A 12,630-nucleotide genomic window follows, 5' to 3' on the forward strand; every position below is an offset into this window, starting at 1 on the left:
GTTTCGGGTCCGGGTCACCGGACCCGAAACGTTAACTCTGATTTTCTCTTTACAGGTGCTGCCAGATCTGCTGAGCTATCCCAGCAGCTTGTTTTTGTTCCTGATTTATAGTATCCCCAGTTCTTTTGGTTTTTATCTCCCCGTGTAGCAGTCCAAAGACTTCTGTCAGTATCATTCACAGCTTTAAGCTGTTCAGCTACCCAATTGGACAGTTATTGTCAGGTTGATTTTGGCTTTCTTCATCCACAACTGGTCACAACATCACAAACCAATCAGCAACTCCCTGCTGGCTGAATCTCACTTCGTACACATCTGAGTCCACCCCATCTCAACAGTCTTTCCCTGTGCTTGAACAAAGCAGCAGTGTAAAGATGACTTAGATTTTTCAGTAAATTTTTTTTTTTAAAAAATAGTCCTTTGTCTATTCAGCCTGCAATCAAAACTACAGTAAAATAAAAAATGTGGTCTTCACAGTGTAACATATTCAAATTTTCTGCAGAATACCCAGCTTCCTCTCAGTGACTGGGCTGCACAGCAATCTCTGCAAGATGGCACGTGTGAATTAGCTGGTTGAATGGTGGGCAGAGGAGTGAGGAGGCTGCCGAAGTGCCCCTCCAATTGCTCAGTTTCTCCATTCCTACTATGGCTTTGTTCATATAAGTAAATGCGACATTTATGAGCCATGGATTCAGCTGGAAAAAAATGGGTGTGCTATGGGATTGTTCATCTTGAAGTGTCAGTTTATACTGAAAATGTTGGAAACCACTAGGATAGAGGGAGTGTATGGTCCGCTTTTGTTCCAGTTCTAAAGAAGACATAAGAGTCATAGAGATATACAGCACGGAAACAGACCTTTTGGTCCAACTCATCCATGCCGACCAGATATCCTATACAAATGTAGTTCCATTTGCCAGTATTTGGCCCATATCCGACTAAACGCTTATTCACATATCCGTACAGATGTCTTTTAAATGATGTAACTGTACCAGCCTCCACCTAAGCCCTCTAGTTTGATTCCCTTACCCTGGGGAAAACACCTTGCTTATTAATCCTATCCATCTCCCTCATGATTTTATAAACCTCTATAAGGTCACCTCTCAGCCTCTGATTGTCCAGGGAAAGTAGCCCCAACTTATTCAGCCTCTGCATATAGCTCAAAACTTTCAACCCTGGCAACATCCTCAAATCTTTTCTGAACCCTTTCTAGTTTCACAACATCCTTCCTATAGCAGGGAGATCAGAATTGCATGTGATACTCCAAAAGTGGCCAAAACAATGCCCTGTACAGCCGCAACATGATCTCCAACTCCTATACTTGGTGCACTGACCAATAAAGGCAAGCATGCCAAATGCCTCCTTCGCTAACCTACCTACCTACCTACCTGTGACTCCACTTACCATTAAGTGTATAAGTCCTTCTCTGATTTGCCTTTCCAAAATACAGCACTCACATTCATCTAAATTAAACTCTATCTGCCACTCCTCCGGCCCATTGGCCCATCTGATCAAGGTCCCATTATACATGGAGGTAATTTTCTTTGCTGTCCACTACACCACCAATTTTTAGTGTCATCTGCAAACTTACTAACCATACCTCCTATGTTCACATGCAAATCATTTGTATAAATGACAAAAAGCAGTGGACCCAGCAACCGGTCCTTGTGGCACACTGCTGGCCACAGGCGTCCAGTCTGAAAAGTGACCCTGTGCCACCACCCTCTGTCTTCTACCTTCAAGCCAGTTCTGTATCCAAGTAGCTAGTTTTCCCTGTATTCCATGTGATCCAACGTTGCTAATCTGTACCATAAGGAACCTTGTTGAATGCCTTGGTGAGGTCCATATAGATCACATCCACTACTCTGCCCTCATTGATCCTCTTTGTTACTTCTTCAAAAAACTCAATCAAGTTAGTTAGACACGATTTCCCATGCTCAAAGCCATGTTGACTATCCCTAATCAGTCCTTGCCTTTCCAAATACATATAAATTCTGTCCCTCTGGATTCCCTTCAACAATTTGCCTACCACCCATGTCAGGCTCACTGGTCTATAGCTTCCTGGCTTTTCCTTACCACCTTTCTTGAATGGTGGCATAATGTTAGCCAACTGCCAGCCTTCCAGCACTTCACCTGTGGATTTAAAAAAAAAAAAAAATTATCCACCTTGATGCATTTTAAGACATTCAGCACCTCTTCCTTTGTGATACGGACATTTTTCAAGCTGTTGCTATTTACTTCCCCACGTTCTGTCTTCCATATTTGTCTCCACTGTAAACACTGCAAAATACTTGTTTAGTAGCTCCCCATCTCCTGCGGTTCCACACATGGGTGGCCTTGCTGATCTTTAAGGGGCTCTATTCTCTCCCTCGTTACTCTTTTGTCTTTAATGCATTGTAAAATACTCCTACTGCCTGTATTCACTTAATCTCTGCTGTCCATACCTGACATATGCTTCCTCCTCCTCCTTGACGACAAAAACCTCAATTTCTCTCTCTAGTCATCCAGCATTCCTACATGTACAAGCCTAGCCCTTACAAACATCTGTCCCCAGTCAACTTTTGAAAGTTCTTGCCAGTACCATCAGAATTGGCCTTCCTCTAATTCGGAACTATAACTTTTAGATCTGGTCGATCCTTTTCCATCACTATTTTAAAGCTAATAGAATTATGGTCACTGGCCCCAAAGTGCTCCCCCACTGACACCTCAGTCACCTGCCCTGCCTTATTTCCCAGGAGTAGGCTACATCTCTGGACTTAAATAATTAACTGTTCCTCTCTTTGTAGATGCTGCTTTGATGCTAAAATTCTTATCCTTGTTTTCAAACCACTCCATGGTCAGGCCCATTCCTCTCTCTAATATCCTTCAGCTCCCGGACCTTCAGACATTAATATTCCTATAATTCTGATTTCCTGAATATCTTTGATTTTTAAATACTCCACCACTGGCTGTACTTTCAGCTGACAAGGCCTTGAGACTGTGTATTGTTTTAATGAGCATCTTAAAAGGAGGGAATTAGTCACTATCTTTGACCAGAATTGGTTGTTTTGCCCTAATCTCTGTGGTTGAGAGTCAAATTTTCTTTCATGATACTCTTCTGAAAGATCTTGGAATTTTTTTTTATGGTTATAAATTATAAAAATGTAAGTTGTGCTTTATTACTACATTTTTATGTAGAGAGAAGCACAAAATTGAATTTTTTTTTTAATGTGAAGCTTGCCAGTTCCTCCCCCTCTGCTCTAGAAAATGTAGAGGGTATACTAGGGATTCTCAAAAGGAGATGAGGAATTGACCAGATTAATTGTATATAATTTCAAAATGGAATGATCTTGATGCTTCACTAATGCAATTATGTAGATGTGAAATGATGGCAAATAGTCTCTTTTCAGGTGACTAACAGTTAAGCCTCCTGCGAAGAGTTCTTGGACTTTTTGTCAATCTTGTATAGCTGTTGCTAAGTATTATTTAGACTATACTTGGATCATTTTAGATTTATCAACCTTTGTAAAGACTGCAGTGGACAGTCCAGAAACTGTCCCTGATTTTTGAAGAGGAAAATAAAATTCTAAACTTTACTGTTGGTTCTGTAGTTTGCCAGAACACTCCCCTTCAGTGCATTAATTACTCTAAATGTCTGCGACAAAGAAATATGATTATCTGGGTATGAAATATTTTTGTGTAAAGCAAGTTTGTGTTATCCAGCCTAATTTTCCTCATGTCTTCTTTTTATTCTGTTCATTGAACATACAAACACTATTTTAAACAACAAAATGGTGTCAAGCCCAGTATGTTGTATATCTTGAGCCTGAAGAAAGCACAGCGAAATGCATTTGCACATCACTGTCATACTTGTTGTGATTCCATCTCACTTTATGCGCAAGTTATAATATCCTTACACGTCAATGCATCATCTGACTATAGAAATGACCAGAAGAACCTGAGACACAATATACAAATAATATCTTGGATGAACCTTTTAGCTTAGTTTATTTTTCACTAAAATATACCATCTGTTTCTAATTCTAGGACATGCTGCAGGTGGACTACTTCAAAAAAGGCTTTTATCCAGGCACTCCAATTGTACCACCAAAACGACCGTGGGTCCTTGTAAACTGGCTGTTCTGGGCTGCTTTGCTGCTGTTTCCTTTATTTAAGTTAATTGCTAACATGATCTGCAATGGATCTTCCTTGACCCTAATTACTTTCTCACTTATCATTGTTGCAGGTAAGTCCTGAGGATTTGTGTTTCTGTCAAGAATGTGTGCAGCATGGTTCAGCATGAGTTTAAATTGTCAATAATAAATATGATGTTGCCAAATGTAAAGAGATGTAAACACTTTGAAGATTCAAAGATTTGGCACAGCAATGTGAAAATTCCCTTTTTGTAATTTGAAGCTGGTGCTGATTTTTCCAAATATACAAATTTTCATCTCTGGCCTCTCTGTTCAAATATACAACCGCTGTTTTTTTCCTGAGTAGCAAGTATCTTTCAAGGTCTTTATTCTGATTCTGTCATGAAATTTTTTTTTTATTTATTGCTGGATGTCACTAATGAGATTGCATGTGGAGATTTGATGTTAATGCATGCGCATGCTATTGTGAGCAGAAGATAGTTATCATTCTTTAAGTAATAATAAAAATAAACAGTTCTACCTATGGAACCTTTTTTCTTCTGAAAGATTAGATGAGCCTTTATCATAACTGCTCAATAATTTACAAATTCAAGATGGCTTCCAATTTATAGAATCTTCTCTAGGCTAGTTAGCTGATCTCTGCTTCGTGGTCGTTAAGGCTCTGCAGGAAGTCTGTTCCTGGGTTAGTTAGGGGATAATTAGCCAGCTTTTGATTCTTCGTAGCTGTATGCTCTCATCTAATACTGCAGTAGGCAATATTCCTTTATTAAACCAGTCAGTGTTGGTTTCTTTTTTATTTTTTTTTTCTTTCCTTCCCAAAATCATTGATCCACAGATGTTTTTGTTTGACTGTACTTCTTTGGGCCTGCAGTCAGCATAGGTTTTCCATACTTCCAGTTGCTTTTAGATCATTTCCCCCATTGCTCCTTTTGAGCATTTCCAATTCCTTGGCAGCCACCTTTCTCCAGAGGCCACCATCAACAAGGAGATTCAACATTAGAGCAGCTGTGCAAGCTCATCTGTCCACAAAAACTACAGTAACAAGTGATGGCAACACTTTTATAAGTCAATAAAAGTCCAAATGTATAGGCAGTTCTCATCACTGTACTACTTGGAGATCTTGACAGTTTCAGCAACTTGGACACTAGAGATATTCCATCGAATTAAGGGATGGCTAATGATAGTCTTCTGGGCTTTTAACTCTTTGCTCAAAGTTCTGGAATTCTCTTCTGTTAGCCTTCCTTAATACTCCCTGTGTATCTTCTTTTTTAAACACTGAATTATATATTAAGGAAGATGTTTTTTCAAGCAGTTAATGAAGGTAGGATTAGATTTGGACCTGAACTAGCGAAAGCCCCTGTTGATGTGAATAGCCAAGCCACCTAATGTTGAGGCTCATTCATGAGTAATGATTGTGAGAATGGGGAGTGGGAGAATGAGTAGCACCTGTGAAGTTGTACACTACCAAGTCGTCAGTACCGTCATGAAGTGAGAAGGGAATCTAGATGAAGCAAGATATCTTGCAGACTAGATTCTTTTCTAAGATGAAATGTTCTGTGTTTTGGTTTTAAAAAATATACTTGCATAAATTTTTTTATTCACCAATGCCATTTGCATGATAATGTTAGTTTTTAAATAGTAAACATTTGACTTTATATATGGTTTTAATGCAGCAAAACACCTTCAGGCTACTTTGCAATGAAGTTTTCGATCTGAGCTAAAATATGTGGAAAAGTTAGGGAAAGTTGAAGGAGTGTGGTGAGGCAAATGGACTAAATAAGAGCATTCCAGAGTGTAGCAATTAGGAGAAAGCTACCACCAATGAAGCTGTATAACACCGACAACGTCTTCATGTGTACACACTAAGGCCTAGCTACAAACTATTATTGACAGAATCACCTGAGGTTTATGAGAGAATGAACTTTGGACAAAACAGCTGGAAAACAAATTCTCTACCAACTTACTACTGCCATGCAATGCTGCCCCCAGTCCATCCATTAAAATCCATGACGAGTCCTTTGACAATGTGGATCATTTCCCGTGCCTCCTCTCAGTGCGAGCAGACATTGCCGATGAAACCCAGCGTCAACTCTGAGGTCTTCAGCTGCCTGAGGGAAGATAGTGTTTGAAGCCCTAGACATCAAACCCAACACCAAGTTCATGGTCTGTGGAGCAGCCATGATTCACAGCCTCTTGTATGTGTAGGAAACGCGAATGCTGTACAGCAGACACTTCAGATCCCTAGAGAGTTATCACCAGTGCTGCCTTCATAAAATCCTGCCAATCACCTGGCAGGATAGGTGTACCAATGTGAGCATCCTCTCCCAGGCCAGTACCCCCAGTACAGAGGCATGAGTCAAGCACAACCAGCTGTGATTGGCAACCACGTTTTGCACATATCCAACACAAAATTCCCTAAACAAGTGCACTACTGTGCTCTGCAATGGTAAGCAATCACTAGGAGAACAGAAGAAACACGACAAAGGACACCCTGAAAGCCACCCTAAACATGCAGCATTCCCACCGACCTTGGAATCATTTGCTCTGGAATGGAGAAACTGGAGAGAAGCATCTGCAAAGGGACTGGTGCTTGACGAGTGCCTTGATACTGGGGGTATTGGCCTAGGAAAGGGTGTTCACGTAGATCTATCAATCCTGCCAGTGGATTTGCGGGATTTTATGAATGCAACGCTGGTGATAACTCTCCAAGGTTTTGAGATGTCTGCTGTACGTAGTCCACATTCCCCATGCATAAATGGCTGGGCAAATGAAAATGGAAAAGGATAAGGTACAAACTTTTTTGGCAGGAATCAGCAGAATGATTTCACCCTGTGGTATGACATGGAGACAGACATCCAAATCAAGTCCGATCTCCCTTGAAGGCCAAAAATTTTCTAATTTTACTGTGTGTTTGCAACACTAGTGAAATTTAAAATATTTGATGACCTTCAAAATAGCCCCAGTAATTCCTGACCAGATGACTTGAATAACCAAGACCAAGTTTATAGTTTAAACAAAAAATTAATTATTTATTATATAATACCGTAGTTTTAGCAGAGCAGAGATAAACAATTGGGTAATCTAATGTCTGATTTTAAACCGGAATCAAAAATGATTTGGGATCTTCCACTCGCACTGTCTGTCAGATGCACATCTAAAGGGTAAATCAAAAGAAAAATAAGAGCTGTAACTAGTCAGTCCACTTAAGTAGTTTTCACAATTCATAATTGTACAGGCATATGGAATTGTATTTTGCTTGGTTTCTGAAGACACTGGTCAAGGCATGTAGCTTCCAGTAGGCACTAAGGAATATTCACTAATGCTTCTAACTGGGATTCTATTCTCTGAACTCTCTAAGTTGATGATGGGAGGATAACCAGAGAGCAATCGGATCTCCTTTCTGTGGCTTTGACAGCCACAATCCTTCAGACAAGACGTACTGTTCAAAATAGTTCAAACTTTAGTTCCTCTGGTTTTTTTTGTCTTTGTCTTTGTCTTTGTCTTTGTCTTTGTCTTTGTCTTTGTCTTTGTCTTTGTCTTTGTCTTTGTCTTTGTCAATTTGGATGGCATCAACATCCCTGCAATGGCTCTGTTAGCGTTCGAACACCTGCCATCTGTTTCAGCATAACTCAAACTCTGAAAAAACTCTGGAGAAGGATTGAAACATACAGTTTCTTCAAACAAGAATCAACCTGCAATTAATTTCCAGACCTGCCCTCAAACAAGTATCAGGTTTTGTTCTTTTTGTTTTCATTTAAGTGTGAGCATCAACTTGTTTCTAAAAGGTCACCTTCAGTTGACAGCTATCAATTCACAGCTCCAAACAAAAATGATGAAGATAAAATAATGAAGTGTCACCTTTCACTTTGGTATTTGCATAAGGAGAAGAAAAATTTAAAATGAGTTGATATTTGGCAAGGATGGAAGGATGTGGCCTATTGAAGTAGTTGTCAGTTTTGAGCATTAAAAGAGGAAACTAATGACAGAGCAATATGAATACTGAGTTCAGAGATTGCTTAAACAGATTTGAAAAGAGGATTGACCGTTTCTGATGTATACAAGTCGGATTCACTTGAAACTAAGGGAGAAACTATTGTGTGGTCAGATCTTGGAAAGAGAGTTGAGATGCAGTGGAACAGAATGTAGTGGAGTAGAAAATTTTGCTAGAGGGTAGAAAAGAGTTTAAAGCCTAGGAAATTTATTTATTCTTGCTGCATCAAGAGAAAAAAATCAGTTTGGGGGGAGATAAGTTAAAACAGGTGTATGCTGGTGACATGGCCAGATGTATTTACTTTTAAATCATAATTTTTAATTGTAAGAATCCAGTTTAATTACACTGTCACATTTCAGGGGCAGGATATTTGTTCCTGTTGCCCAATCCTGTCTTTGCTTGTAAATGCTGATGGCAGGACCCAAAGGACAATTTTACAGAAGGTGGGCATTTGAATATCCATCTCCACCCAACCTGTCTTAATTAGTGAGCCTGGCTAGGCTCCTATGTCTCGAGGGTGAATGGGAGTCCTTAAGAGGTGAATGCTGCGAGTAGAAGGGCGTGAGGATATCGTAAAGAAATTTACAATGCAGGTAGTTCTCCTAAATGCAATAGTTGCGTCTTGTGACCTCGCGCTGTAGAAAATTGCGCTACCTATACAGCAGAAAGTTCACATTATCCAAACAGCATCCATTGTTCATCGATCACGTTACAGCCAATTCGTGTTAACGAGACATGCATTATAGCAGTACTACCTGTATTTTAAAACAAAATTGGTGATGGCTGTCAATATGTCATTGTTGAGGGAAAATAGAATTTGGACTGTCTGGTTTTGCCTGCCAGCTGGAAAAGTTCCAAGCAGTGGTAGGAGTTTGCCCTTTATGGGCCACGTAAAATTTTCAATCTAATCGGCTACCTGGTGCTGGTGATTTGTAGCTGTCATTCCCTTGAAGCAGTCTACTTTAAAATATGCCAGAGGTGGGATCGTGTTGGCTGGTAATATGAAATTATTGACATGTCTGACTCGGAGCCCACCTGATGCGCTTCTAGAAAAAGTCAACCCGTGGTATTTGAAGTTAAACTGAATTTAAGCTGATCTTTGAAGAATGGGAGGGCATGCCAGGAGCAGCACCAGGCAAATCTAAGAGGTATCAACCTTCTGAAGCAATCAAAAGGACTACTTGTGTGCCAAACATCATAAGTAGCAAGTGATAGATAGAGCTAAGCGATCCCACATCCAATGGATCAATCTAAGCCCTGCAGTCCTGCCACATCCAGTCATGAATGGTGGTGGACAGTTAAACAACTCAGTAGACAAGGAGTCTCCACAAATATTCCCATTCTCAATGATGGAAGAGGCTGAAGCATTCGCAACAGTCGTCAGCCAGAAGTACCAAATGGATGACCTGCCTTGGCCTTCTCCAGTGGTCCACAGCATTACAGATAACAGTCTTCAGCCAATTTGATTCACTCCATGCTATCAAGAAACATTTTGAAGGCACTGGATACTACAAAGCTCTGAAAACATTCCAGCAATAGTACTGAAGACTTATGCTCCAGAACTTACTGCTTCCCTAGCTAAACTGTTCCAGTAGAGTTACAACACTGGCATCTACCTGACAATGTGGAAAATTGCCCAGGTATGCCCTGTACACAAAGCAGGACAAATCAACCTGACTAATTACCACCCTATCAGTCTACCCTTTAATCATCATCAGTAAAGTGATGGAAGGTACCATCAACAATGCCATCAAGCAGCACCTGGTTGATCGTGCCCACTTGGGTTCCGCTAGGGCCACTCAGCTCTTGACTTCATTACAGCTTTTGTTCAAACATAGACAAAAGAACTGAATTACAGAGGTGAGGGGAGTGTGACAGACCTTGACATCAAGGCCGCATTTGACATTATGTGGTGTCAAGGAGCTCCAGCAGAACTGGGAAATGGTGGGGTGAGAAACTCGCCTCCTGTCCACCATTCACCAAGCACATGTCAGGAGTGTGATGGGATGCACTCATCCAGGCGAGTGAGAGTAACTCTAACAACACTCAAGAAGCTTGACACTATCCAGGACAAAACAGCCTATTGATTGGTGCTGCATCCACTCCCTCCTTCACTGACATTCAGTAGCTGCACTGTACACTATCTGCAAGATGCATTCCAAAAACTCACCAAAGATCCTCCGACAGCACCTTCCAAACCCATAACCATTTCCATCTAGAAGGACAAAGGCAACAGATATATGGGAATATCACCACCTGCAGGTTCTGCCCAAGCCACTCACCATCCTAACCTGGAAATAGATCACCATTACTTCATTGTTGCTGGGACAAAATCCTGGAATGCCCTACCCAAGGGCATTGAGAGTCAACCTACAGTACGTGGACTGTAGCAGTTCAGGAAGCCAGTTCACCAGCACCTTCTCAACTAGGGACAGGCACCAAATTCAACGTCCCACGAGCAAATGTTAAAAAGTCACATTGGTTGACTCTTTTCCCCTCTTCCTAGGCACACTCAGTGTTGTTATGTCAGATGGACAGTAGTTCAAGCAGGTTCACCACTACCACCTTCAGACAGTTGGAGATGGAAGCAAATGCCTTGCCAGTGGGCTTTCACTCATGAGTTAAAGATAATAAATGCTGCACTTTATTCTTAAGGACATACCAGTATCCACTTGTTTCTGAATGATAATTTTAGAACAAATTTTAAAGCTGCTTCAAATTTTAGACCATTTGAGTTGATTGATTCTGAAAATAATTTACTGCTTCGTTACTCTTTAAAGTCAAATACGATTATGATGTTTGAGTTGCAGCTGAGTAATCAGTTTTAGGTAAACCATTTGGGTGAGATAGCAAAAGCTGTTGACACATTTTCTCAAGATAGTAAGAATAATGTTGCACTTGTTCTTATTAACTTAGTCGCCATGGTTATGTAGCAACAGAAACTGAGAATTTTTAATAAGCTAATGAACTACAGTGGACAGGACGTCACTTGCATATAGAACGCTATCATTTTAGTTTCTTTTTGGATAGAATCACAATTATGGTTCAGAAGGATGCTGTTTGGCCTCTCTTGACTGCACTAGCTTTCCAATTTCGGTGCTGATTCCCAGACTCCTTTCCCATGATCCATGCATTCTTCCTTTTTCAGGTAATGGCCTAATTTCCATTTGAGTTCTTTAATTGAATCTGCCAGGTATGACCACACTGGAGTGCATTCCAGACTTTTTATGTAGCGAGTGGCTAGAGGTTTTTTCTTGTATCACTTTTTTGCTCATTTTACCAATTAGTTTCAATCTGTAACCTTTTTCTTGTTTCTATCCATGAATGGATTAGTTTCACCATATCTACTCTGTCCAGATAGATTGTGATTTTGAATATCTCTATCAAATCTCCTCAACACGCTTACCTCTGAAGAAATGGTTCTAACTTTTACAAGTTATAACTACCTTACAATTGTAGTAAATAAATTTTGTTATTTAATATCTGTTTTAGAGTTTTTGGCTTTTGAACTAGTGGTGTGTAGTTTGTCTTTTTGTGAAGGGGTTTAATTATTATCTTAAGTGCCTTAGTTAGGCCGCATTTGGAATATTGTGTTCAATTCTGATTGCCATACTATCAGAAGGATGTGGTGGTTTTGGAGAGGTTTCAGAAAAGATTTACCAGGATGTTGCCTGGTGTAGTAGGCATTAGTTAGGAGGAGAGGTTGGAGAAACTTGGGACGATGGAGGTTGAGGGGCGACCTGATAGAGGTCTACAAGATAATGAAAGGCATGGACAGACTGGACAGTCAGAAGCTTTTTCCCAGGGTGGAAGAGTCAGTTACCAGGGGCCATGGGTTTAAGGTGCGAGGGGCAAGGTTTAAATGTGATGTGCGAGGCAAGTTTTTGTTTTTTCTTTTTTAAAAACACAGGGTGGTGGTGCCTGGAACTCGCTGCCAGGGGAGGTAGTGGAAGCAGATACTATTGTGACTGTTAAAGGGTGTCTTGACAAATGCATAAATAGGATGGGAATAGAGGGATATGGTCCCCGGAAGGGTAGGAGGTTTTAGTTGTGATGGGCAACATGTCAGTGCAGGCTTGGAAAGCCGAAGGGCCTGTTCCTGTACTGTAATTTTCATTGTTCTTTGTTATTTCTGTAGTGATCTGACTTCTTTTAAAAACAGGTGAGAGAGACTTGCTGGGGAATTATGGGTTTTGTTTTCATCCGGTAAGTTTGAGTGAACAAAAACTGTGTAGTGCAATAGACTTCAATTAATTTCCTGAATGGTTTGTGTTGTGTTTTTTTTGTTTGTGTTTTTTGTTTTTGGTTTGGCTTGGGGGCAATATCCATAGCTTGACAAAAGTCTTGTTCAGTTGTATGCAAACCCAAGGCAGAGGCTATCAAATTCTTTAGACCGGGGATTGAAACCATAATTAAGTCCAATTTTATAAGTATGGCAGAGAAAGGAATTCTCTTTTGGTATGAGTACTGTAAAGGAATTAATAGGATTATATTTTACTGAGTTTTTTGAAA

General features: G+C 40.3%; 1 protein-coding gene across 1 annotated transcript in view; it reads left to right on the top strand.

Annotated features, from left to right (window-relative positions):
• The window catches only part of LOC125483986 (1-acyl-sn-glycerol-3-phosphate acyltransferase delta-like), a 118,257-nt gene that overhangs the window by 79,096 nt on the left and 26,531 nt on the right, over positions 1 to 12,630 (top strand). Inside the window, exon 4 of the mRNA XM_048600946.1 lies at positions 4,021 to 4,219. Coding sequence (XP_048456903.1) covers positions 4,021 to 4,219 — 199 coding nt within the window. The remainder of the gene's footprint in view (positions 1 to 4,020; positions 4,220 to 12,630) is intronic.

Source organism: Rhincodon typus, chromosome 9, assembly GCF_021869965.1.
Source record: "Rhincodon typus isolate 14 chromosome 9, sRhiTyp1.1, whole genome shotgun sequence".
Classification (NCBI taxonomy): domain Eukaryota; kingdom Metazoa; phylum Chordata; class Chondrichthyes; order Orectolobiformes; family Rhincodontidae; genus Rhincodon; species Rhincodon typus.